Genomic DNA, 23,883 nt, shown 5'->3' with positions numbered 1-23,883 from the left:
GACTTACTTTTTCGTTCATTACCTGTAGGGAGCAAAATGCTGTTGTACCATAGTCAGTCAACTCCAATACCATTGTAAGTGATCTTCAAAAAATGACAATAATCGATTTCAGACGCGGATTTCCGTGCTCAGCCGATCGGAGTCTAGTAGAAATCCCCCAGCAGCTTCCCACGCTCATAAGGCATTAAACTGTATTCATGTGATTGACTGGGAAGAGATGCGGAGGCTATCGAGTAAAGGGGATTCACAAAGACCCGCTGTATATGATCTCGCGATATAGTATCAAAGTGATATCTGGCCAACCCCATTATTATATGTCTTATTTTGGTGATTGCTGATAGACTATCGGTACATCAACCGTTTGTAGAATGGATTAGAAACATCCTGTATGCTAATAAGCATTTTTCTAAGCGAGCTAAACCTGCGGTTCATCAATACCTTACTGAGTGTTCAAATATTGAAAATGATTCAAGACATAACATCTAATTTGATTACGTTGCGTTGTGCTGTGCCAGACATTGAAATATCATTGCTTAAACAATCAGGTGAATATGAATAAAGAATAGTTGAAATATGTTGAAACCTCAGGCGAATCCACCGCTTAAATGACTTTACTGATAAATTCAAACGTAGATTACTATATCAGTTACAGCAAAACACAATTCGTTCTCACAAATGCAGAGTAAGCGATGGTTGGCTATTTGTCGCGATGCTCATTTCACTTTCAGCAACGGGAAAAATTTCTAAGGTTAAGTAAGCTATGACAAAATAGATTGCAAAATGACAATGACTTGACCAAAGGTCGAACACCGTTGCGATCGTGAATGAGCCTATCCATGCAGCTAAAAAATCGAAGAGTTGTATAAAAATTGTTACCGCCATGCCACATAACAGAGGAGACCCAGGGAAATACCAGTAACCCAAACACATGCAAACTCACCAACGTTGCCGAGTAATGCAGAAATTACTGGGATGTCTCTCCTTAGCTCTAGAAAAAACAAAAAAAGGAAACTCAAATTAATCTGGCAAACTGGATTTTTAGTTTTCAAATTATCATTATTGTTGTTTAGTCCCATATTTATTCACCGCGTGTTACGGGCGAAAATTCGGCTCAAAATGTACTACCTTAAAGTACCATCCAATACTTGAAATAAGTATTCTTACCTCCTCCTGGTTGCTCCACGCTTTACATGTAGTAGGTCTCGTATCATGTCACAATCAATTCCACTCTCACTGTCACTTTTTAGATGAATAAACTTGCTCATAACACAAAAACTACATGGATTTACCGAGAATCAGTGAAACGAATAATAACAAACCACACTCGACGCAGAGAGGCAAAAATAAAGACCGTCAAAAGCTTGCAAAAAAAAAAAATGCGCCAAACAATGGAAGCTCAAGACACGGAGCTCACCTTCGATGTTTACAGGCTGTTTTTATTACAGTAACTTATTCTTTCTGTGGGTCACACGTAGCAGTTCTTGTATTATTCACAACTGAGTTTGGTGAGAATACACTGATTAAATAACACGACACAGCCTGAGCAACGCGATCTGTATTCTGAATCGTTGACGCGCGTACTTTTGCTCCATTCGCGCCGGCTGCTCGGAAGCGACTAACAGCAGCAACCAAAACCGCGTGGCGCTGGAAATGCTCGAAAGCAAGTCTCGACCGGTTGGAAAAGCCATATGAGCTGCGCGTAACGGAATCAGATGTTAAATCAGTGATTTCTGTAGCACGTGGCATATGTTTAAAATAAAATATGCATTGAAACATTCACAGAAAAATTGAAAACCTTGCCTTTCCTCAATGTATGAAAATATGCTATTGAATCTAATAAGGTGTGATGTTATCGGTACCGATAGTTCGATATGTAGATTTTATAACAACGGTTCGTAATTTTTACAGAGAGTAATTACTTCTCCAGTTGATTTTCTGAATAAAATCATAATAATGAGAATCTGTGCCATTTCTTTATTTCTGCGTCAAACGAAAATGTGTAGGAGGTTTTTTTCAGAATTGTACGTAGAATGGGACTGTTAAAAAACCCTTTCACACTTTTGAGATACGTAGTAATTAGGTTATCGCAATAACACAGGCCATTTCAACTTCTGTTTGTAACTGATCTTATACTTGGTCAAATAATGGTATAAAATGTGTTGGTACAATGATAGTAATTACTTTAGTCAACGGTTAATTATAAATTTCACATTCAACTATTCAGATATAAAGAATATACGCACACATCAAACGATTTATTTAAATATTCAATTTAACAAAAGAATCAAAGTTTCAATAAGTCGCTCAATGATTCGATGCATTCAATTCTTACAGTCACGTCATCTTCAATTCATATCTTAGTTATAGAAAAGTTGAAACCCAATCACTTACAATCGTTCATCAGGCTATCAAGTTTGTAAAGCAAAATTATTTCATATGTATAAATCTAGCTTTCTACAAAAAGCAAACTGTTCAAACAATCAGTGAGTTACAAGTTTTCTCTCACGGGTCCACATATTTCAATAATCTGCATCACAGTATAGTAACAACTTTCCATTCAGGAAGGTTGAAACTATAAAACATTTTTCGTAGGCAATTACCTCAAACTTCAGAACTAGTTTTTTTTGTATGATTCTCTTCTCCTTTTCATGTGTATGTACCACAGACCAGCAGTCGAATTTATGTAAATTTTCACTAGTACTCATCCACTTATCTATACTGCAGAATATAATCAGAGATTACGGATGAAACGGTGATAGTTTTTGTGCAATTTGAATCCATCAAATGATCAATCGCTCTTATCTTTGGCTATTTTCCAAGCTCCGATTTTATACTTTAACCAAATTAATCCCAAGTCACGACCCATCTGCAGCCAACTCCATATAGGAACTACCTTGGATCCGTCGATTTCTGTCCAAGTCACAGCGATCTCTGTTATAGGTAAACCTAAAGTTTGTGCAATGTACAACATTTCTACGTCAAAAGCCCACTGTTCTACATGCAATGCATTAAACAATGTTCTCGCGGTTTTGCGGGTGAGAAGCTTAAATCCACATTGAGTATCTCTAATACCTCTAACACATAGTAGCCAGACTAGAAAGTGAAAACCATGCATTAGGAATATTCGGAATATGGAGCGTTTTGCAGTCTCTTCCTTCTCTAAGTGTGCTCTTGAACCACATACCACAGCATCGGACGATGCTACCTTTCCAGGCTCCTTTGTGTAGTCACCTGACATAAGCGACAAATTATGAATATTGAATTAAAAACTGCACTGAATGAATACCAAGTAACACTTACAGCTCAAGATTTGTTGCAGACTAGCTTCCAGTTTTTCAATATCACTAAACTTGGTAGCTCCGTCAGCATCGGCAAAGAGAAGTACGCTACCTCTTGCGCTTTGCAAGCCCTGAAGCAGCAAAGAAGTTGTTATTGCTAATTAATAAATATTTTCACATTATTTAAGTCCTTTTGAAAAGAAACTATATTAAGGATTCTCTAACAAACTAACCAATCGTATAGCCCCGCCTTTTCCTCTGTTTTTCACCAAGCTTAGAACTCGAACAGTATCATATTTACGGCTATAATTCTGAGCAGCCGCGACTGTTCCATCTGTACTCCCATCGCTGACCACAATTATTTCGTAAGTAAGTCCAAATCTTTTGCGGCCCTCGAGGTATTCAATACATTCGTCCAGCATAGGTAGTACTGAAAAATGGAATACCAATAGAGTTTGGGATAAGGTTCTTAAATTTTGCTATATGCATTTCATAAACTCACGTCTCTCTTCTTCATTGTATGCAGGCACTATAATGCTGAGATGTACGCTCCAATTATCAGAAAGAGATGGAAACTTTTCTTTTTCACCCGTATGAAAGTTGTGAAAGTAATTCTCATCCTCGTGACGCCAGACTTTGGGATAAGGCTTTGTTGTTGCATAAAGCACCATACAGAACTGAAAAATGAAGAAGATAAATGCAATGGCTAGATGATAAACTTCTTCTCCATTCATAGTGAAAGATAATTTCTCCACGCCCACTTTGCCAGCTGTGAAAAGTTACCTTCTCCAGTAATTATAAATAAATATTGTAAATAATAGACAGTCTAAAAATTATGCAAAAAGTCTTCAGGAATGAACCATCCAATCTTCGAAATACGAAAAAAAATATTAAAAACAAATAAAACATCGTTAAAACAAAATAAACAACAAGTAAAAAAATAGTTTATTTCGAATCAGCTATTCTTTGTCGAAATCAACATAACCTTAGCCAAACTGTCATCACCTACCAAAATAAGAAAACACACGGCGAGAAGAGCGAAATATCCAATTAATGCTTCCAGGGTAATCATCCTGATGATGAATAGTTGATCAAGTATTACTTGATCACTGTTAAAAAGGTGAAATATCCGCTCATCCCGTGCCACGTAAATATACGCGCCAACACGGCAATGAGGCGCGCAGCCATTCGATACGTTACATTTCTTACGTCACGATACTTACATCTGTTTGTTTATTGAATCACGTTCCATGTAGGCTCTATCCGTGCTCATTCGTATATAATGAATTCTCTTCCAAATCCCTCCTTCAACCTGAAAACACCTTTTGCGAAAAATGTCGAGTTTAAGTGAAATTGTTCTGAAAGACACGTTGATTGAGCAATTTGTAGATCTAGCATTTGAGGACTGAATTATTTGAAATTACCTTTATTGTTTGTTCAAGTTTAGCTTTTCGAACAAAATTTGCGCCTTGACGCACTATCCATGGTATCAACGATGGTAGCTTGTTTAAATTTTCTTGTGATCATCAGTTCCCTTCGCATCAATCGTTTTTGTTTTAATGAACGTGTAAATTACTTCAATCATAATTTTAGTAATTGTCAGTTGCAGCTGCTCAAGAATATTTACGGTATAGTTAATCGCTATTATGTCTGAGCCAAACAAAGGCAATGACAATAATACACAGAAGGTATCTGAGTCTAATGAGCAGCCAAAGAAATACCCTTCTCATATCACGCAAAGACATAAATCTGAGAAAACCGATGAACGTGTATCAAAGAATGAGAATGAGAGTGCAACAGCATTGAAAGATTCTCCACATGAAATAGTAACACAAGTTGCACAAGAATCATCTCAGCCAGAAGTAGATTTATCGAACATGGTAAACGTCACACGTGATCCAGATGATCCAGTTGGTTCTCCAAAAATAGGCAGCAATTCTGAGAGTAAAAAAGATGAAAATACCCCTCTGGAACATGTCCCTAAAAATTTTGCCGAAAATAAAAGAAGTTTAGGTCTGATTGAGGTAGTTGATAAAAAGGAAGGCAAAAAAAAAATTAATCGTAATGACCTGACTGAGGAGGAACTAGATGAAATTTGTGCTGGAAGAGATGGTAAGGGAAGGTTTACTAAAACAAGAACGCCAGGGTTGGATCCAAGGTAGATCGCTGTACCATTTCCAAATAATGTACCTGCACAAACTTTTAAATCAATAACTATAACAATTTGAATTAGATTCCAGCAAACAAATCAGACATTGAGATGCTTCGTCATGTATACAGACTTCTATCGATGTGAAAATATCCTTGGTGAAGGAAAAGTAGCATGTCAGTGGTTCAAAGATGTTTTCACTTCGATATGCCCACTTGACTGGGTTCGCAAGTGGGACGAAGCTCGAGAAGCTGGCCGAATGCCGTGGTCAAAAGGCAACAGTCAGGGAAACTTTCCTGGTCATAGTTACGGAGATTGAAACATACTTGGTTAATGTACTTAAGATCAGTCGAGTAAATTTTTTTTTAAAAGAGTACCAACGAATATAAAATATTTACTGAAAAGAAATTTACTGTGCCTATCCTCGTATTTTTACGGTTATTCCGTTAATATGAAGTCAAGGTAACTGGGAAGAATGCCGATTTAATTTCGTTAAGAGGGTTATTCTAGGTGAGTATCATTTAAAATGATTTAAAATATACTACTCTTAACATAATACCCTGAATAAAGTAAACGTTTTGTGCCAAAAAATATCAATTTTATTTTACAGGTACATAAGGGTTAATATTTATATATATAAATAGAATATAAAAGAAGAGTTTCTTGACTTTCTTCAGCTCCTTTACTTCTTGTAGTGTCTTGAAAACTCAAGTTTTGAGCCATAGTAGAATTATTTTGAATTTTATACACATATAACATCAACCACTCGGAAGTTATACAACACTTTTGTTCAGTTTTTTTTTTTTAAATCTTCTTTTATAATTTTTACAAAAAAAAAAATTACGTATTGAACACTCTCATACTAACTGCGGTTGATAAAAATTAAAATAATACAGTAACAAGATTTAATTAAAAAGTAACAATGCATATTATCAGAAGTACAAATAAGAATTTGAATTTCTGTTGTAAAGGTCCTTCAGTTATGAAGACAACTTACCATCTCGAGGTGTCGCCGCAGCCACCAATGGGATGGACTCTGCCGCGGCATACTGCACCTCCGACGGAATATTACCTGTAATTTAGGATGACATACCCATTGAAGCATAAGTAATTATCAATAATTGCATTACAGGGTTCTACTAAGACGTAGGATTTTGCAGACTTTGTATAAATAAAAGATTTAAAAAAGTTTGAGCAATACTCCGATATTGAAACTTATGGTACAATATGTAAATTGAACTACATTATTATGAAAAAGTAATATGCTGAAAATAGTTCCGAAATTTCAGTAGTCACGGTTATTCGCTTCTTCATCATATATACTTGACAAAAAATGAGTTATAAATGATTTTTATTTTCGCGTAAGTATAGGCGTGAAGTTCAAAAACTGAAACTTCGTCGTAATGACGAAACTTCAGGCGAAATATGCGCGTGCCAATATATGTGTGACTGTTGCGTTTGCGTGCTTGCGTGTGCGTGTCTAGAACCACCTTACGTATAATTTCTGGCGAGTGCATTTCAGTTAGTCGCAGAGATCTACTAGCCATTTCTGGCAGATTGATGCATAAACTGGCATCCTTCATCTCTGCAGGTCCCCATGAGCTCGTACGGACATAAAATACCACTGGGATCAGTCGTCCTGGATGTTTATGGAATAGAAAAAAAGTCACTTAGTGTCTTTAACGAGTAGCCAAGAAATGACGTTATTAATATGCCACAGCAATTCGTGTGATTTATAATCGGTCCAAGTATAAATTTTATAAAAATATGAAAGATCAGAGATCCTGAGTTTTTTTTTATGAGTCGTCGATAAACGACTAATTGCATGCAGGTTGTGTCTCTACTGAAGTCAACCCACCTTGGCACTTTTAGATGGGTAAGAACAGATTTATAGGGTTGAAGAAATTTTCGCTGTTCCAGACTCTCGTTTTGACCAATAAGACCAGCTTTTGGACCATCCAAAACGAATGTTGATATGGTAGTTTCACAATCTTGTAAATGTTTATTGACATCACAACTTTCTCCAGAAGAATTTGGGGTACTGGTTGATTGTGGTAAATCTTCGCGAATACTGCCCGGCAAAAATACCACTGCTGTGTTGTCCTGGAGCTTCAGCGTTTCTTCTTCTGATGCACTAATTTGGTCTGCCTCCACACCCGCCGTAAGTTCCGTATTAGAATTTGAGTGGTCTTCCGTTAGTGCGACATTACTAGTGATTACAAATTCATCATCTTTCTCTTTACTACTTCCCTGAGCGATACTCTGCGGCGATTGAATCACAGGACTATCCAAACAGTGGTCAACACAGTTTGTTAGAATCTCAGGATGAGGTTTGCTTGGGACATTGTCTTTGTCTAGACTGAGAGCTTTTTTTTTGGATAATTGGCGGGTACATCCAGCGACTTGTTTCAGCCGATTATTCAACAACTGCGCACCAGCAGCTGGTATCCTGAAATATGTCCAGACTAGTGATTTCTGTTGTTAAAAAGAATATGTCGAGAGAATATTATTAAACGGAATATATAAATACTATGCAGAATCATCTGCAATAAATAAAATTATTTGATTAATTAGGTTTTACCTATTTAACGTAAACTAGTTATCACCTAAAAATATTATAACCCTTTTATTAATATTGAAATGAAATCATACTTATAGTTAGCTCCAATTACTAGACATCCTAATCCAAGACAGATTCTGGTCATCTTCACGCACTCCCTTCTACCACTGTTCAACTTTTCGTAAGCAACAGTGATGTTGGGCACCATTTTATTGACTCGATCACGTTGGGCCTCAAGTCTCTCCTCTGCCAATTTCAGCTGTTCTTGCAGTTTTTTCACTTCCAGCGCAACACGTGTTTGCACATCTCTTTCCATTTCAAGCTCTCGCAAGTTCCCAGATATTTCTGATAAATCATCCAAAATAGCGTACCTGTGTTAAGAAATACTTTCTGATTGCTCTTCATTACCAAAAGTTGACAGACTTTATAATAACAGAATTGCAGATAATTATTACGCTGAGTCTTAACTACTAGCCGCACATATTATGACAAACAGTAAATTAAACAATTTCACTTTGTTAATGCTCACCGTTTTTTTACTAAATTGTGCTCTACATTAGCCAAGTAAGATTTCTGTTCGCTAGGTGGTAACACAGAGATTGAATCAAGCTCCTTCTTAACATCACCTCTAATCTTTTCCCAGATCTCTTTATTATTTCTTAATTTTCTTGGTTCGCTCCCAGATGATTTTGAAACTCCACTATTTTTATTATTACTTTCGGAATTTCCGGATCCCAGTCTGGAGTTATCACTGTTCTCATTTCTTGGAAGAATAACTGTAGATGCTGAGGAATCTACCGAAGTACTATTCTTTGAATATTCTCCCTCCCTGGAAATAACTAAGGTCGATGCCATAGAATCTACTGAACTATCACATTTCTCTCTAAGATCGATTGTCTCCGTGGCTTTTCTGGAATCCATGGGAGGGGAAATCGAAGCATAATCTGAGAGTGCTGTGATATCAGTCTGATTCTTTTCAATATTCGTAGAAATATTGGTTGGAGTAGATTCATGGGGGCTGACTACTTGAAGTTCTTGATTACTGGACACAGTTAATTTCGTATTCAAGTTTGTACCTCCACCTAGGCTGACTGTTCTACCAGTCTTTCCTTGTTGCAGTTGTACTTGAACATTTTTTAAATTTGACTGACCTTTCGCCAAAACTGTAGAATCATCAGAGTCTTTAGTATTCACTGTATCTTTTGTTGATTTTATTGGTGTTACTAACCTAGTTTGTGATGTGCTCACAGGAATGTACAAGTCAATTGATTTTTTAGAAGCTATCTTAACGTTCGTTGTTTCATTTGGAATTTGAATACTAAGATTTGAAATTGACGGTATTGAACCATCGACTTTACTAACAACAGTGTTCATTCTTGATTTACCACTAGAAACAGTAGTTTTCAAATTGTTCTGAACACTAATTTTCCGCAATTGATAATCTTTGCTAGCTGTGGTCATTGGTGGCTGAGAATTTAAAGGACCGTTATAATTTTGCCTGGAAGTTATGGGAGATGATATTGGACTGGCAGGTGACAGTGGACCAGGTGGAGTACCGCTACTTTTACTGCTCGGAGATAGCGGTGAACTGTTATTCCCTAGCACTCGGTGTAGCTTCATCTTTTCACGTTCTAAAATCTGTTGTTTCAGACGGCGGTACTCTTCCTGTTGTGAAACTGGCAGATGACGAACAGCCTGTAAGATTAACACAATGCATAAACAGCACTTCACGGCAAGGTTCATCGGATAACAAAATTATTGGAATAAACATTGGACAATTGTTTTATTATTCTATTCAGTTCAGAGTTCAAGCAATTTTTGGGAAATAACTCAAGAGAACTTCTGTCCCTATAAATAAAAAGACTGTCGTTTTATAAATGGGTATTTGAAAAAAAAGGTATTGTTTCCTCACCAATGGAGTTGCGGATAATACAGGTGATTTCCTATGTGTAGATGTTGCTGGACTGACAGGCTTTTGTGTGACATTAGTTTTCGTTAAACTCGGCTTGGTGGCTGCTGCAGTTTCTTGTTTTTTTCTGACATCTTTCAAAAATAAGTCAACACTTTTCTCAAATTCCGACATTGGAATAGATAACACTGGTTTCTGTTCAGATCGGTTGGGATTCACCTGTTCCTGGTGATTTTTATTTTGCAATTCCGTTTCATTTTCACTTTCAGAGTCCGACGCCAGATTTATAACAAATCTCTGTGTTTCTGACAATGGTTTAGTTATCATACTCCTTGATCTACTCCCATCCACTAAGTTATTACCATGTAAATTTGTGTGGTTCAATGTTTTGTGGGCATTAGAGATCATTGCTGCCTTTTGTAAATTCAATTTCTTTTGAAACAAAGTGTTCTGATACTTCTTAGCATTATTGACAACTTTAGTGCTCGCAGATATCGGAGCTTTTTTAGCAATTTTTTTTGGAGGTCCTTTGCCACTTGCCGAGACAGATCTTTTCCTTGAAAGAGCTGTAGAGAGCGTTGATGGATCAGGAGTCAAATTTTCAGGTAATATACTCTTTACTGTCACCGAATCAGATGTTGCAACTTGTGACAATGGCCTTGGAATTGAATTTTTCACAGGTGGATTACTTGACATTGAAGTGTGGCTTGTCAATGGCGTTGTAGCATCGCTGCTTGAGCTGTAAACCAAAGATACCGAAGCCTTTGCAGCAGGAGTATTTGGCAAACCTTTAACAGACTCTGTGCTTGTGTTTACTGAACTATGCGATAGATTTGCTAAAGCTGTTGTTTTTGTAATTGTATTTGCAGGGTCGGGTGGCTTATTTCGCTTTGCCAATGAGGCAAGAAGAATAGCTCTGAGCGCCTCTTCATCTTCATCGAGGCTACTTCTTCTTCGCTTATTTGCCTCAACTTTTTGGCACACTGTGTTTTCCAATATCGAATCTCCAGAACCTTGACTATGAATTTTGGCAATACATGCGGAAGGTTCATCTTTCATATTGCAGGTGGTTGAGGTATTTGAAATATTTGCAATAGTTTCATTTACATTGTTCATTTTTTCTTTGTCAGTTTTGATAGTTACTGTATCTGATATCCTATCATTGGAAGTATTTTCATGAATACCTAATTCTATTTTCGAATGTTTTGCAGTACTGTAATTATTGCCTTTATCTATATTTATAGAACGAGTTTGTGGTATAAAAGTTTCTTTAGGTTCTACACACATAGGAGCAGGTTGCGTCATGTGCTCAGTTTCCTCTGGCTTTCGTCTAACAGTCTGCGAATGATGATTCAGTTCCATTACTTTATCATTAATTTTATCTGCAGACGATTTTCTCAAGTCATTTGATAGCCTACAATATTTTTTATCACTCCTCCGCTTATTCTCACTGCTTGAAACAGACTCAATTTTACTTCGCCTGTCTCTCTCTCTCCTTCTTTTTTCTACCACTTGTTTCTTTGATTTATTCCTTGAATTACGATTTTTTTGCATAGAGTTTTCAGGACTATGAATTATCTCTGATAGATTAGACTTTGAATTCTGTTTGCAACGCAAAGGAATTTCTGTACTAATAGATTCTTCAGGTGCTATGGCATTTGCAACATTTGCTACTATATATTTGGTTTCTATATTTTTACTATTCATCAATGATTTACTTGTATGCTTGGATTTGATTCTAGCTGGCTTGCTTTTTTTTGATTGTTTTTTCCTCTCTTCATTGGCACTGTCATTCCCTTTTTTGGCTGATTCTTTGTTAGAATTTCTTAACATATCACTCTGTTCTTGGTATTGTGCAACAGTTGTTTGTAATTCTGGTATAGGCTCTGGTAATTTTTTTATTGTTTCCACAATTCTTAGGCGATTTCCCAACTGTGGCACCTGATCAGTTGACATGCACGTTTCACTTGAAGACCGAATTTCTTGTTCATTTTGTGACTGTGCTGATTGATCATTTTCGAAATTCTCATGATCTTCTAGAGTTGAATTATCATTGGAAGAACAATTAAATGCAGATGGTTTAACAATGTTGAGTTGAGGCTTCTTAATCACAGGAGCAAGTTTGATGGGTTTAAAGAGTCTACTCGTATTAGTTGATTCAGTGGAAATCTCTACAGGCCGCATTTGAGCACTTTTGAAAGCCGGTTCAAAATGTGTTTCAATTTTTTTAGGAGGCAATGGTTGCTGAAGATTTTTGTTCGACCTTAAAATTGATGCGGGTACTAGAGATTTGTTTACCAAAGTTGGAATTTTATTGGCATCTTTCGTAACATCTGGAACCCCTTGAAGATACAATGGTTCCTGGCTAAGTTTCAATATTTCTTGAGATATGATGTCAGGAATATGACTTTCTATATCTTGAAGCTCGGCAGGCATATGGACTAGCGGACTCCCATCCAAATCTGTCTCTGGCAATTCATCTACCTCGATCATAGTATCATCAGACGAATTCACAGATGAATCAAAAGCAGATCCGATATCTGCATTCATTGATGAAGTTCGTGACATGTTTTCTTTTTCTATCTCCATCATTTTCTTAGGTATTGGCGATAGTGCTGAATTTTCTGTCGTATTGCTGTTCGATATTTTACTAATGTCCTGTGATGTAGTTGAAGTTAGGTTGATATGAATTAATGCACTTCTATTACGTTTGCTTTTTTTCGTATCGGATTCTTTGAAGGGTGAAACATTGAATAACAATGGTGCAGTATTCACTTCAAAATCACACATTGGAGTATCAGTTGGTGAATAAGGAGTATCAGGTATGTGATTGGGGTCTGAATTAGAATGGGAATCACCTTGGGGCGACATGTATATCTCAGGAGTACCGATCGGCTCCGACGGAGAGTAAGGTGTAGTGGGTAAATTATCATCCAACTGTGGACAATGATTATTTTCTAATATCTCAGTCATGTTATTTGGAAAACAGGGTGAACTTGTTGGAGACTGTGAACTTGGAAGCACATGTTTACTTGAATCAACACTATTTTCAGACATTTTGTCCAGTAGGAGATAAGATGCTCCGGTTAGTGTTTTGATCTCCGCACTTCCTAGAACTTGTAAATCTAAATTGTCAGAAACTACTGTTATCTGATTAGCTGGTGTGATAAACGATACATCCGAATGACGAATACCAAGCAACTCCGTGTCTATGGGAATTTTTTGCGAGATTTGATCAGTAGGTGAATAAGGTTCTGCTTCTTTTTCTTTATCCAGTTCTACTTCAGAATCCAGTTCCATGTCTTCAGGATTATTATTCTCATTAAGCCCTCTAGTAGGTGTACACGGTGGAGTTTCAAAATTTTTTTCTTTCTCATCGGGAATAGGAATACTGTCTAAGAAGCTCTGACTGAAAGGGCTATCTGTGTTAGTGCGAGTAGAGGGTGTAGGTTTTTTCGATTTACCTATCATAACTGCACGTTGCTTTCTATCTTGATGCTTCTTCAACATGGCTGATCGAAGAGCAATCATGCGTAATTCCAAGTCCTCGACATCCTCATCACTATTGTTAGTCTCGCACTGTGTACTTTTTTTAAGTCCCGTATCTTCTTGAACCTTTGAATTTCTTTTTGGTTTAGTCTCCAATGCCATTTTACGTAAAAGTGCCAAATCTTCCTCATCGTCGACGTCTTCAACAAATTTACTCTCTTTATTTGTCTTCATTGCAAAGTCACTACTCCCGTTATCACCTTTAATCATGTTATTTAACTTGTCCTTCAAAGATGGTCTGTGTTCATTGAGTTTACCTACATTTCGATTCGCTGACTGTGAGCCAATTGTCTTCAAATGCCTGACCTTTTTCAAAAGTTTGTTGACATTGCCATACATGTCAATATAGGTATTCGTAGGGGACACAGAGCTCCTGAGTTGTCTTCTAACCGGTGATTTTACGGGTGAATGAGGAGATAATCTTCTAACTGGAGATCTAGTCCTACGAATAGGTGATTTTCGCAAAACAGGTGACCGTGGATGCCCTAATGGTGACCTTGATTTAATAAAAGGTGATCTCCCTCTACCGATGGGTGATTTATGCCTTCTCATGGGTGATTTTGTAATTCTAGATCTACTGTAAGGAGATCCTGGACGTTTATGTGGTGAATTTGACTCTCTACGATGTAGCCTCGGCAAGTGATTATCCTTCAAGACTTGTGAATCATGCTTTTGTACAACAGAACATTCAGGCATTAGATTAGTTGCAGTATTTACTGCTGCATCTTCAATGGTTGCGGCAGCGGTTTGAGACCGTTTTTTTTTTCTACGCTTTCGGACCTTGGTAGCTTTTCCTTGCGGCCGAGTCAGTATTTGTTTAACATTATCAGCAAGACCGACAATCTCCATATCACTATCACTTGAGATTGGTATGAGGTCATTATTGTTTTCCTGCAACGTAGATGCGCAGTGCTTGGAGCCAGAATAGCCAGAATCTTTGGTGTGGTGACAGTTTTCTTTTTCTTGTACTGCATCTTGAGGGGAAAAATATTCTGCTTACAGATTAGAAAGGTGCAACACGGAAATTATAAATACAAGAAAAAAATAATAATAACAAACAAATGGATAAATACCAGTGGCTATGCATGAAAAGGTAACTAATTTTTTCTTCTTGAGAAGGCAAGTAGAATAGTATACTCTGAATTAATTATAAATTCAATTTACTGTGCTCAGTGTGCACTGAGTGTAATTTTCTTAACTTCGAATGCACTAAAACACTGATAAATTAGGAAAATCGCATTCAGTGCCGACTCGTACAAGTTCAAACTCAATACAAAGCAAGTAAAAATTGATGTTTCTACTAGCATTAAAGTGTTAATAAAGAAAGTGTAATCATTTTTTAAATCACCTTTCCTCATCGAGCTTTTCAATGTGTTTGTTCTTGTTGATGCAGCGCACCAACCGGCGCAGTGTTTTGTGGACAGACAGCTCGGACACTGCCCGGCTGTTCTGCGTCTCAAATTGCACCTGTCATTGAGCTGGCCTTCTTCAGAGGAGCTTACATCTTCCAATGAAATTTCACCCTCTTCTTTCTCATCCAATATTTCAATGACTTCGGTACAACCGCTGGATAAATCACTAGCCATTTTTTGCACCCCTTACATATGAGGTTATAATTGACTGATCGAATATTATCAGAAAAATGATCTCACGAATATTCGTAGAGCATAGTCAGACCATGTTATGTGCTATACCGATTGAAAATATGTCTAGGATCCAGCTAAAACTGATCATTTCTTTTTTACTTTATTTTTCCCAATTTTATCAATTCAAGGTTAATTACGCACAACAACGATCCTATGAATTACCAAAGAAATATACTACATTCTAAGCTGGATATTCACAGCGATCTATCCTCTTGTAGTCAACGGCTCATCTTTTGCTACAACCGAGTATGAAAAATTAACTGTGCAACGATTCCAGGGATTTCGTATCACATAAAAAAACGTTATTCACTTACTACATTGTTCGCACAATACTTCGTTATCGCCATGACACTAATCTGGGGTCAACTGGGGTGGTAAATTGCTTTAAGAAGACTTTACGCATCTATTGTGTCATTTCGAGTATTCCCATTGGCTATTTCTGAACAAATCTGAGCTTTAATTCGTGCATAGAACACACCACACTTTAGTACAGCCCTCTCGTGGTGAATCGAATCATAAGCGCAACCCAACTAACCTGCGCAGAGTGCATCTGCGCAACTTAAAATTGTAAATCATGTGGTGAACAGTGCAAGAATCACGAAGAATACAAAGAACAAAATATAACCTACAAAATTTATATGTTGTAAAAAAATGATTGACAAAGTAAATTCGTTCGTCGATCTGAAGCTCAATTCGTGGATTGTCAAGCAATGTAACTCCATTGGTATGTCAGATTATTTTTTTATACACAGTACGAATAGCTGCGTGAAAAACAACTTAATCTTTGTGACAATTCTTAGGATTGAAAAAGCCTACTCCTATTCAAGCCAACTGTATTCCTCGAATTTTGGCTGGAGAAGATTGTATCGGCTGTGCTAAAACTGGAAGTGGAAAAACTTTGGCTTTTGCTTTACCCATTCTACAAAAGCTATGCGAGGATCCGTATGGAATATTCGCTCTTATTCTTACTCCAACGAGGGAATTAGCCTTTCAGGTGTTTATCGTACAAACCTTTGCTTGTGATCCAGTATGTATGTACATACACCTGTTTTCCTAATACCAAAATTCCTTTTTAGATTGCAGATCAGTTTTCAGTGATTGGTAAAGCTATGAACTTGAAAAAATCAGTCATCGTTGGCGGAATGGATATGATGATTCAGGGAAAAGAGTTAGCTAGACATCCTCATATTGTTGTTGCTACTCCTGGGCGGTTAGCAGATCATTTAGAAAGCTGTGATACTTTTACTTTGAGAAAAATTAAATTTCTGGTTCTTGACGAAGCTGATCGTTTACTCAGTGGACAGTTTGATGAGCAGATTAAAACAATATTTCAAGCTTTACCCAAACAAAAACAGTCCCTACTCTTTAGTGCTACTATTACCGATGCTTTGGATCAAGTTCAGAAGGTCTCTACAAACAAGGTAAAAATATGTTATGCGTTCTCACATATGCAGAGAATTTTTCTTTCGCTTATTGCCAATTAATTTATTATTATTATTAATCAAAAATACAATTTCATACCTGCTTTTGTAGGTCTACATGTGGGAATCTAAGGAGGAATCTGGTGTGGCAACTGTTGAACAATTAGAGCAGCATTACGTGCTGAGCCCAAAAGAAGCTCGTGACGCTTACTTAGTTGAAGTAATCAGAATGTTTAGAAGCAATAATGAAAACGGATCTATTATGATTTTTACAGATACTTGCAAGTGAGTAAACTAACCGTGTGCATTTCAAATACTTTAACTGTCTCGTAACTCTTTAATAACCATGCAATGTAAAAGAAATACTGTTCCTAAATTATACAATTTATTACATGTTTTATCATTATTTGCAGAAATTGTCAACTACTGTGCATGACCCTAAACGAAGTTGGTTTTACAAATGTTGCGCTACATGCAATGATCAAACAAAGAGAAAGATTATCAGCCCTCAGTAAATTTAAATCAAATCATGTAAAGATACTCATCGCTACCGACGTTGCTGCCAGAGGATTGGATATTCCAACGGTAGAATTAGTAATCAATCATACAGTCCCGAATGTTCCAAAAGAGTATATTCACAGAGTAGGAAGAACAGCAAGAGCTGGAAGAGGTGGAATGGCTATTACTATAGTGACACCAAATGATATTAAATTAATCCATGCCATTGAAGAAACTATTGGAATCAAACTGACGGAGTACAAGATAGATGGTGAGTAAATTCGAAAAAATTAAATTCCCAAAATGATCAAATTTGATAGTCAAGATTGACAGAATAAACTTCTTAAATAATGACAAGTTCTGAGATTATTATGTTAATTTACAATTGCAGATAAAGAAGTTGTGACAATTTTTACCCAAATATCTGTGACTAAACGAGAAGCTGAAATAAAGCTTGATGAGACTGACTTTTACGAAAAAAAGTTGATAAATAAAAGAAAAAAGCTGATTTTGGAAGGGAAAGACCCCGATGAAGAAGAGGAAAAACTAATGAAAAAAATTCAGAAACATAGGAAATCAATGAAAAAGGCAAAATTGAATAACATGGAAAGCAATAGTTCAAGCTGATATTTCGGTATAAATGTATTTACAAAATAAAGTATATTTTGTATTATTATTATTATTATTATTATTATTATTATTACTATTACTATTACTGTGTTTTCTATAAATATCCTGATCCCTGTATCTCACTTGTATTATAATATAAATCTTACCTCACCTACCATACTACGATTTTGCAGCATAAGTATAAAGATGTTACAAATAATCGAATTTTCAATCATCAAATTCGTCAAACGTATTTGATATTTTAACTGCATGTAAAATTCAATCCATTTTAGTATCAAAGCGGGGGATTATTGGATATGCTGAGCATCTAATAGAGGACTTCTACGACTTGTTTCATTACAATTATTTATGATTCACTCATCTCGGTATTGCTTGAACCTTTTTTCTGCTCATGAAATTCCTGTCTAACTCTGCAGGTTCCAATTTCACAGAAAAAAAATAATAACGTCTTATTCGAATTTTGAACAACAAATTTAGATACGTGATTAACGATTTATGATTGATCAAAACCAAAATCTAATCAGGTCCAAGTTTGGAAAAGCTGTGTAGATTGAGACCAAGATCATTGAGATCCGGTAGGTCATTCTCAAAATATCGTCGGACAAAAAATTGGACAGAGACATTACAATAACTTTCAGTTTTTTCTGAACATGGAGAAACGGGAAGTTAAAAAATAATTTGCACTATTAAGGATGGCATTTGCACAAACAATAAAGTTGAATTAGCAATTCAGTCCGTAAAGTAAAAACAGACCCTGAGTTCTCTGTAGACGTCGAGTTAATTTCTGAGTGACACAAATTGTAGGTACGGACGCCACCTATATCATTACTTATGTGGAAACATTCCTCAATATTAGAATCACATAATAATATGCCTTTTCCGTTACAGCGGATACACGCACGCTATTTAATTGGGTCAGCAGCAGGTGAAAGAACGTTCGTAATTCACCGTATAAAGATTAGATGTATGAACCTGAAGTTAGAATCTCAAAAATATTTAATCTGCATCGAAATACTCACTGATGAATTTTTTATCAGTCCTTGAAAAATATATCAATCACATTCGATAAGAATTTATTCTATTATCAGCCTGCCTTGAATTCATCATTGAGCTCTTTACTGTGTAAAATTACAAGCTAGTAAAAAAAAAATCAACACATAGATATCTTATCTAACTGAAGACCAGTTTCGCACAATTATGCCATAGTTCACTCACATTAATACTTTGGTAATCATCTCACACGAAATTTATCCGAAAGCAATTTGTGCAAAAATTAATTATGCAACAGCAAGACATTTCTATACTTTCAAGGATTAGTAGAAACGAGTGGTATTGTTAGCATAGTAAACCATGTTGATATGGAACCTATGAAAATTTGAAGTATATATATTTGATAATCGAAATTACATGCGGGCTCTAATCTTTTCTTCATTTCGTATTAATTCCAGTTTATCCAGAAACGTGTATAATTCTGTAACATATTCCTTAGGGTGCTTGTGAAAGTGTCCAACATGTGGGGACGTTTCAAAAATTTTCATGTACGTCTGAAAAAGGAATTTCAAATTTTAATCAATCCTCATCGCTAAATGGCTTATTAAGTGATTAATGGAAAAAATACATTGGATTGTAAATTGAGTGTTCATTTTTCCTTAATTTTATTAAGTCTTATTTTTTTATGTAAATATAATTATTCACAATACTGACCTCAACACCCAGAGAATTCCAACTTTCTTTCACCCGCTGATTTGACTTTAGAGTACCCACAGGATCAGTCTTGCTGACCAAAAACAGAGCCGGAGCTCTCACTAAATTTGTGTGAAACAGTTGACTAGAACGAATGTAGTACTGAGTTGCTTGCTTGTGAAATGTTTTCATATGATACCTGTAAAATTGATGCGTAAATTAATAATAATGTAGAAAACAGTACACTACATAATAAGAGATTCCAGAGTTCAAATTAGAATAAGCAGCGAATCAGATTAAATATAGGTAATACAAACTTAAATGACGAAATTCAAATGTACTCGAGATATTTTTTCATCACTCCTTGGAGCATGGCATTGTTTGGAAATACTGCACGTGGTGTTCCAATTGATATTTCACTAACGTCAGCCGCGCTGTCCCAAACTTGTCCAACTATACGTTTAATAACGGGATCATATCTCTGCCGATTGCTAATTATTAAGTCCAAAACTTCACCCCACATGTATCCACCGACGGAGAATCCATGCAAAAGCACTTGATGGTAATTCTGATTCTGTTCCAAAAATGTGAGAAAATCTGCTGCGACCAGCTGGAAGACAGATTTAAATAACTCATATTTATCAAAGAATTTTTCACAGGTTTTATAGAGTTCGAATAAGTACTTGAGGTATAAATGCATTTGTATTTGCCTGTAGTTATACTCACACGAGATCCTTTCACTGGCCACATAAGTTGCCATGGACTGATCGATACAGTCACTACATCAAAGCCCTGTTCCATATAGAAGTTTGCGAATTTCATAATATGTTTCCTTTTGGACATCAGCCATGATAAGATAACAAGTAAAGGACGATCTTTGGATGGGTTCATTTGAAAATTATTACTCCGTGTCCCAACATCACTATTCTGTGATATGAGCTCAATATTTTTTGAAATGTGATGAGTGGATAATAATCTGTAGGTAAATACATTAAACACCTGAAACAAACAAGAATTCCATCTGTATTGATGAGAAAAAACATATAGATCAAGAAATGGGCAGTTTGTTACTTGTATTACGTATTTATGCTACATAGTGAGTAAAAACATTTAAATAAAATTACCGATGCAAATAAGTCGTCGACTACAAAAAATAAATCTATTACGATTTAGAATGTCAAAAATATACCCAGTGTTGAGATGATGAATGTAAATGAATAAGTAGTTGCCAATTATCAAAGAATCTTTTTCTTACCAAACGTTGATTGCCTTGTAAAAATTGAGCCCGAGTATGAAGATGAGCTGAAGTTCTCCCAAAAACTGAAAGAGCCACTCTTATTGCCGCCATGTTTCAATTTGATTTATTAAAATCCAAGAAATACCTAAAATTTGAGAAACAATTTTCTTTATTTGCATATTTCATCTTCAGAGCAGAAATTGAGCAATGGACGGTAAATTTCGATTTAATAAGTAAGTATTGCTGTAATTTGAAACTGTGTCAATAAATTGTTCTGGATCTTCAAAACCATTTTATATTTATTGTCACCTTTTCTTATTTTATATAGTCTATTGTCAAATAGCTAGTATGTAATCGTTAGGTCTAATTTAAATTGAGCGTTTTATATATTCCAAGAACGTAATTTTGAAGTTAATTACAATGCTACCTTTGCAAAGAATATTATTATATAACTGCATATGTAGAAGCGATATTTAATTATAAGGTTGAATGCATTCAACACCTTATAATTAAATATCGCTTCCACATATGCAGTTATAGGTATAATAATATTCTTTGCAAAAGTAGCATTGTAATTAACTTCAAAATTACGTTCTTGAAATATATAAAACGAATGAGATATAAAATATGACATAATGATAAAATAATTTCAAGTAGACTTATAATTGTAATACGACGTTTTGAACTAGCTATTACACATCACACACACGCGAATGGAAATTCTTCATTAATATTTTCGTATTTTTCGCGAGTTGTTTCGAGGATCTTAATCAGTTTGCATGAAGATTTGAATCTGTCGAAATCGAAGTATGTGTATGTCTATTGTATATACAGTCATAATTGCCGCAATATTTGCCACAGTGCTAACATATGATACTGTTAGAAACCTTATATTTCACGAAGGTACTAACAGCGATGTTGATCCTTTTGTTCTCATTTATACCACCTATCGATCGTTAGTCGACGTCCGCATACATCCGCTTTTATAAATTAATAAATAATATTCACTCACTCCGACGTAGGGTAAAACACTTGTTTCGCTTTACTTTTGGAATCTTAATTGTAACTGTCAAGCATTTTGCATGTGTGAATTTATCAAGAATAAGTAAATGCAACATCGCGTGTTGGCTTGCTTCATGAAAACCTATCAAAAATCTCGTAGAAATATATCACAGAAAATATACTATTCGTTGATATTTTCTACTTCTTCAATCACAAAAGATATGCATTATACGAACCTAAACACAGGCCGGTACATGAAACAGCTAGGATACTGAATGCCGGTTCTGATATCACTGCAGACTGCCGAGCGCCGATGCTCGGAATCGCACAAAAGTGACAGCTAAACTTCCCGTTGCTTCTCATACTCCTTGTAAGCTAAGGTTAGCGGAATTATTATTTTACCACAGCGTTGACCACAGACAACCTGTCACTCGTCTGTATGTATATGCGTCATTGTGGTAAAGTATCTATGCACTCTGCCATGGCCGTGACGCTATGATAAATGCGCCAGTCATTCAGTGGTCCATACTCCAAAGCTCTACTGTTTTTGCAACAAATGCATTCATTTACATTCGAATGGTAAAAATTTTACGATGATATGGTTAGAATAGAAACATCGTGTGCACGCACGCGTATTATACACGCATCGAGCATATATATATGCGCATTTATTGCATGTGCGATATGAACACGAGTTGCGCCGGGGGTTTGTACCTTCTGCCAATTAAACACGTGGCATTAACAGAAACCAGCACCGCCGTTAGCATTTTGAAATGCCTCACACGTGCCTTGCCTCTAAAACACATGCGGTAGTCACGTGAAAAATATACATACGGTTCGAATCGTCTATCGCAGCTGTCGATGTGTGCGAATTGTAATCTCTGGTCATGCTGAGTTGCATCTCCAGTTTTAAGATTACTTTGTAGAGATTTATGATTATTTTTTCTGATACATACAGTACACATTGCATATCGGGATTAGATAATGTACTTAGGAATATGCACTGTTCTCGAACAATATTAATACTAATTATTGCATATAGGTATTATGAAAGCGATTTGTAAAGATTAAGTAAAAGTATTCATAATTTTTACTCCTTACGTCCCTTTATTACTATTTTTACCAGCTATTTAAATATTACAAATGACTTCCGTACATGTAAAATACAACATACACAACATTAATATAATTTATGTATTATACGATGGTACAATACTACAATATATGTATATGGATACCACAGAATATATTTCTTGAAATAAAAATATGACCGCTAACTAGAGAAGATTATACAATTATTTTACCTAGTGAGTTTTAAATGAAAGAACGCAAAGTATGCGGTTTTTCATATTTATTAGTAATTTTTTAATTTATAAAAACAAATAGAAAATGAATTGCAGATTAGTATTATTTATGGATGAATTTACCAAGTTTTCGGACTGTACAAAATACCTCTGGCTAAGATCACATCATAAAACTCAAAGTAACTGGTTGACCGAAAGCTGTAAGTCTGAAATGAACTTCTCAAGAAGATGTTCAGACTTGCAAGGTTCCATCCAGTTCAGTTCAGTATCATGGTCTTCTATCAGCAAGGGGATAATACACAACATATTTAAAAACACGTTATATAAATATTTGAATTTATAACAACAGAAATTCGAAACTATTCATTGTATACATAATATAGCGATAATTAATGCACTCTTAATATCTTACCCCCCTCCAAGTCAGGGGCAATTTGATAAGCAGACAATTTCGTGTAAGTAGAATTGACGTTTAAAAAATTATACAGTTGATACCATAACAAACAAAATTCACATCTGTCTAGAAATTGAACAATCCAGTACATCGTAAGTCATGGAGACCAGGCAGCACCATAGTGCTGAAATTATTAAAGTAGTTTCATAATATTGCGATACTAGACATAATGCAAGATCGAAACTGCAGTTATGTGTTCACGACATAATTCTATGATTTATACAAATGTCGAAATTTTCAAACGTACAGTTTTCTTCGATAATAAATTACTTACAGCTATTGTCAGTTGAAGTACGAATAAATAAAGTAATCTTTGTTCAGCATATAATATAGATAAGAAATAAAAAAAATTCAACGTATATTTACATTTTGAGTCATGCTAAAAACAGGAAGTAACATTGTAATAAATGCTCCGTAAAAAATTGTATCTAAATGTGAATAATCTTTATCAAAATTGGTATAACACACGTAAAGTCATGTATGATGCTCACCTTACGAATGAAAGCAGATCATGACTAATCTGACGCATTATTTAACCATTAGACTGCTGGTGATTGTGGTGA

General features: G+C 35.7%; 5 protein-coding genes across 10 annotated transcripts; 2 read left to right on the top strand and 3 right to left on the bottom strand.

The window, feature by feature from the left end:
- Positions 1 to 2,236: 2,236 nt before the first annotated feature.
- Positions 2,237 to 4,560, bottom strand: LOC124412302 (dolichyl-phosphate beta-glucosyltransferase). Of its 2 annotated transcripts, XM_046892061.1 has the most exons (6): positions 4,288 to 4,560; positions 3,781 to 3,955; positions 3,512 to 3,708; positions 3,301 to 3,409; positions 3,185 to 3,231; positions 2,853 to 3,093 (listed from the first exon to the last, which is right to left on the bottom strand). In XM_046892061.1, exons 1-6 carry the CDS (start codon positions 4,348 to 4,350, stop codon positions 2,995 to 2,997), a joined length of 690 nt encoding a protein of 229 aa, XP_046748017.1. In that variant the 5' UTR covers positions 4,351 to 4,560; the 3' UTR covers positions 2,853 to 2,994. The 2 variants fall into 2 exon arrangements, with proteins under 2 accessions (XP_046748016.1, XP_046748017.1); XM_046892060.1 differs by having other exon boundaries at positions 2,237 to 3,231; positions 4,288 to 4,547.
- A 146-nt stretch (positions 4,561 to 4,706) lies between these two features.
- On the top strand, positions 4,707 to 5,830 carry LOC124412304 (cytochrome c oxidase subunit 6b-1-like). Its single transcript, XM_046892062.1, has 2 exons — positions 4,707 to 5,436; positions 5,512 to 5,830. Exons 1-2 carry the CDS (start codon positions 4,925 to 4,927, stop codon positions 5,744 to 5,746), a joined length of 747 nt encoding a protein of 248 aa, XP_046748018.1. The 5' UTR covers positions 4,707 to 4,924; the 3' UTR covers positions 5,747 to 5,830.
- A 178-nt stretch (positions 5,831 to 6,008) lies between these two features.
- Positions 6,009 to 15,458, bottom strand: LOC124412151 (mucin-17-like). Of its 5 annotated transcripts, XM_046891809.1 has the most exons (8): positions 15,406 to 15,436; positions 14,794 to 15,065; positions 9,900 to 14,437; positions 8,517 to 9,682; positions 8,080 to 8,358; positions 7,286 to 7,876; positions 6,972 to 7,066; positions 6,009 to 6,499 (listed from the first exon to the last, which is right to left on the bottom strand). In XM_046891809.1, exons 2-8 carry the CDS (start codon positions 15,029 to 15,031, stop codon positions 6,408 to 6,410), a joined length of 6,999 nt encoding a protein of 2,332 aa, XP_046747765.1. In that variant the 5' UTR covers positions 15,032 to 15,065; positions 15,406 to 15,436; the 3' UTR covers positions 6,009 to 6,407. The 5 variants fall into 5 exon arrangements, with proteins under 5 accessions (XP_046747765.1, XP_046747768.1, XP_046747767.1 ...); XM_046891812.1 differs by having other exon boundaries at positions 6,918 to 7,066; positions 14,794 to 15,458; XM_046891811.1 differs by having other exon boundaries at positions 6,923 to 7,066; positions 14,794 to 15,458.
- Positions 15,459 to 15,673: 215 nt separating this feature from the next.
- On the top strand, positions 15,674 to 17,689 carry LOC124412365 (probable ATP-dependent RNA helicase DDX49). The gene is made up of 6 exons (XM_046892175.1): positions 15,674 to 15,815; positions 15,892 to 16,085; positions 16,168 to 16,512; positions 16,625 to 16,797; positions 16,926 to 17,281; positions 17,402 to 17,689. The coding sequence occupies exons 1-6, from the start codon at positions 15,743 to 15,745 to the stop codon at positions 17,635 to 17,637; spliced, it is 1,377 nt and encodes a 458-aa protein (XP_046748131.1). The 5' UTR covers positions 15,674 to 15,742; the 3' UTR covers positions 17,638 to 17,689.
- Positions 17,690 to 19,010: 1,321 nt separating this feature from the next.
- On the bottom strand, positions 19,011 to 21,943 carry LOC124412464. The gene is made up of 6 exons (XM_046892342.1): positions 21,799 to 21,943; positions 20,579 to 20,705; positions 20,050 to 20,322; positions 19,665 to 19,933; positions 19,345 to 19,522; positions 19,011 to 19,184 (listed from the first exon to the last, which is right to left on the bottom strand). Exons 2-6 carry the CDS (start codon positions 20,669 to 20,671, stop codon positions 19,044 to 19,046), a joined length of 954 nt encoding a protein of 317 aa, XP_046748298.1. The 5' UTR covers positions 20,672 to 20,705; positions 21,799 to 21,943; the 3' UTR covers positions 19,011 to 19,043.
- Between the last annotated feature and the right edge of the window lie 1,940 nt (positions 21,944 to 23,883).

The sequence above is a fragment of the Diprion similis genome, chromosome 11 (assembly GCF_021155765.1).
Source record: "Diprion similis isolate iyDipSimi1 chromosome 11, iyDipSimi1.1, whole genome shotgun sequence".
NCBI classification, from domain to species: Eukaryota; Metazoa; Arthropoda; class Insecta; order Hymenoptera; family Diprionidae; genus Diprion; species Diprion similis.
The sequence above is the reverse complement of the archived record's forward strand: the minus strand, read 5'-3'. Positions and strand labels throughout refer to the sequence as shown.

Coding starts and splice junctions, on each gene's coding strand:
- LOC124412151 (XM_046891808.1), bottom strand. CDS start 15,031: ATGGCTAGTGATTTATCCAGCGGTTGTACCGAAGTCATTGAAATATTG. Junction 8,359..8,516: donor CACAATTTAGTAAAAAAACG/GTGAGCATTAAC, acceptor TTCTTAACACAG/GTACGCTATTTTGGATGATT. Junction 7,067..7,285: donor ACCCATCTAAAAGTGCCAAG/GTGGGTTGACTT, acceptor ATAAACATCCAG/GACGACTGATCCCAGTGGTA.
- LOC124412365 (XM_046892175.1), top strand. CDS start 15,743: ATGATTGACAAAGTAAATTCGTTCGTCGATCTGAAGCTCAATTCGTGG. Junction 16,086..16,167: donor CGAGGGAATTAGCCTTTCAG/GTGTTTATCGTA, acceptor ATTCCTTTTTAG/ATTGCAGATCAGTTTTCAGT. Junction 16,798..16,925: donor ATTTTTACAGATACTTGCAA/GTGAGTAAACTA, acceptor CATTATTTGCAG/AAATTGTCAACTACTGTGCA.
- LOC124412304 (XM_046892062.1), top strand. CDS start 4,925: ATGTCTGAGCCAAACAAAGGCAATGACAATAATACACAGAAGGTATCT. Junction 5,437..5,511: donor ACGCCAGGGTTGGATCCAAG/GTAGATCGCTGT, acceptor AATTTGAATTAG/ATTCCAGCAAACAAATCAGA.
- LOC124412302 (XM_046892060.1), bottom strand. CDS start 4,350: ATGATTACCCTGGAAGCATTAATTGGATATTTCGCTCTTCTCGCCGTG. Junction 3,709..3,780: donor ATACAATGAAGAAGAGAGAC/GTGAGTTTATGA, acceptor TCCATTTTTCAG/TACTACCTATGCTGGACGAA. Junction 3,410..3,511: donor AAGGCGGGGCTATACGATTG/GTTAGTTTGTTA, acceptor TTGCTGCTTCAG/GGCTTGCAAAGCGCAAGAGG.
- LOC124412464 (XM_046892342.1), bottom strand. CDS start 20,671: ATGGCGGCAATAAGAGTGGCTCTTTCAGTTTTTGGGAGAACTTCAGCT. Junction 19,523..19,664: donor GTGATGAAAAAATATCTCGA/GTACATTTGAAT, acceptor TCAATTTTACAG/GTATCATATGAAAACATTTC. Junction 19,185..19,344: donor GGAATTCTCTGGGTGTTGAG/GTCAGTATTGTG, acceptor TTCCTTTTTCAG/ACGTACATGAAAATTTTTGA.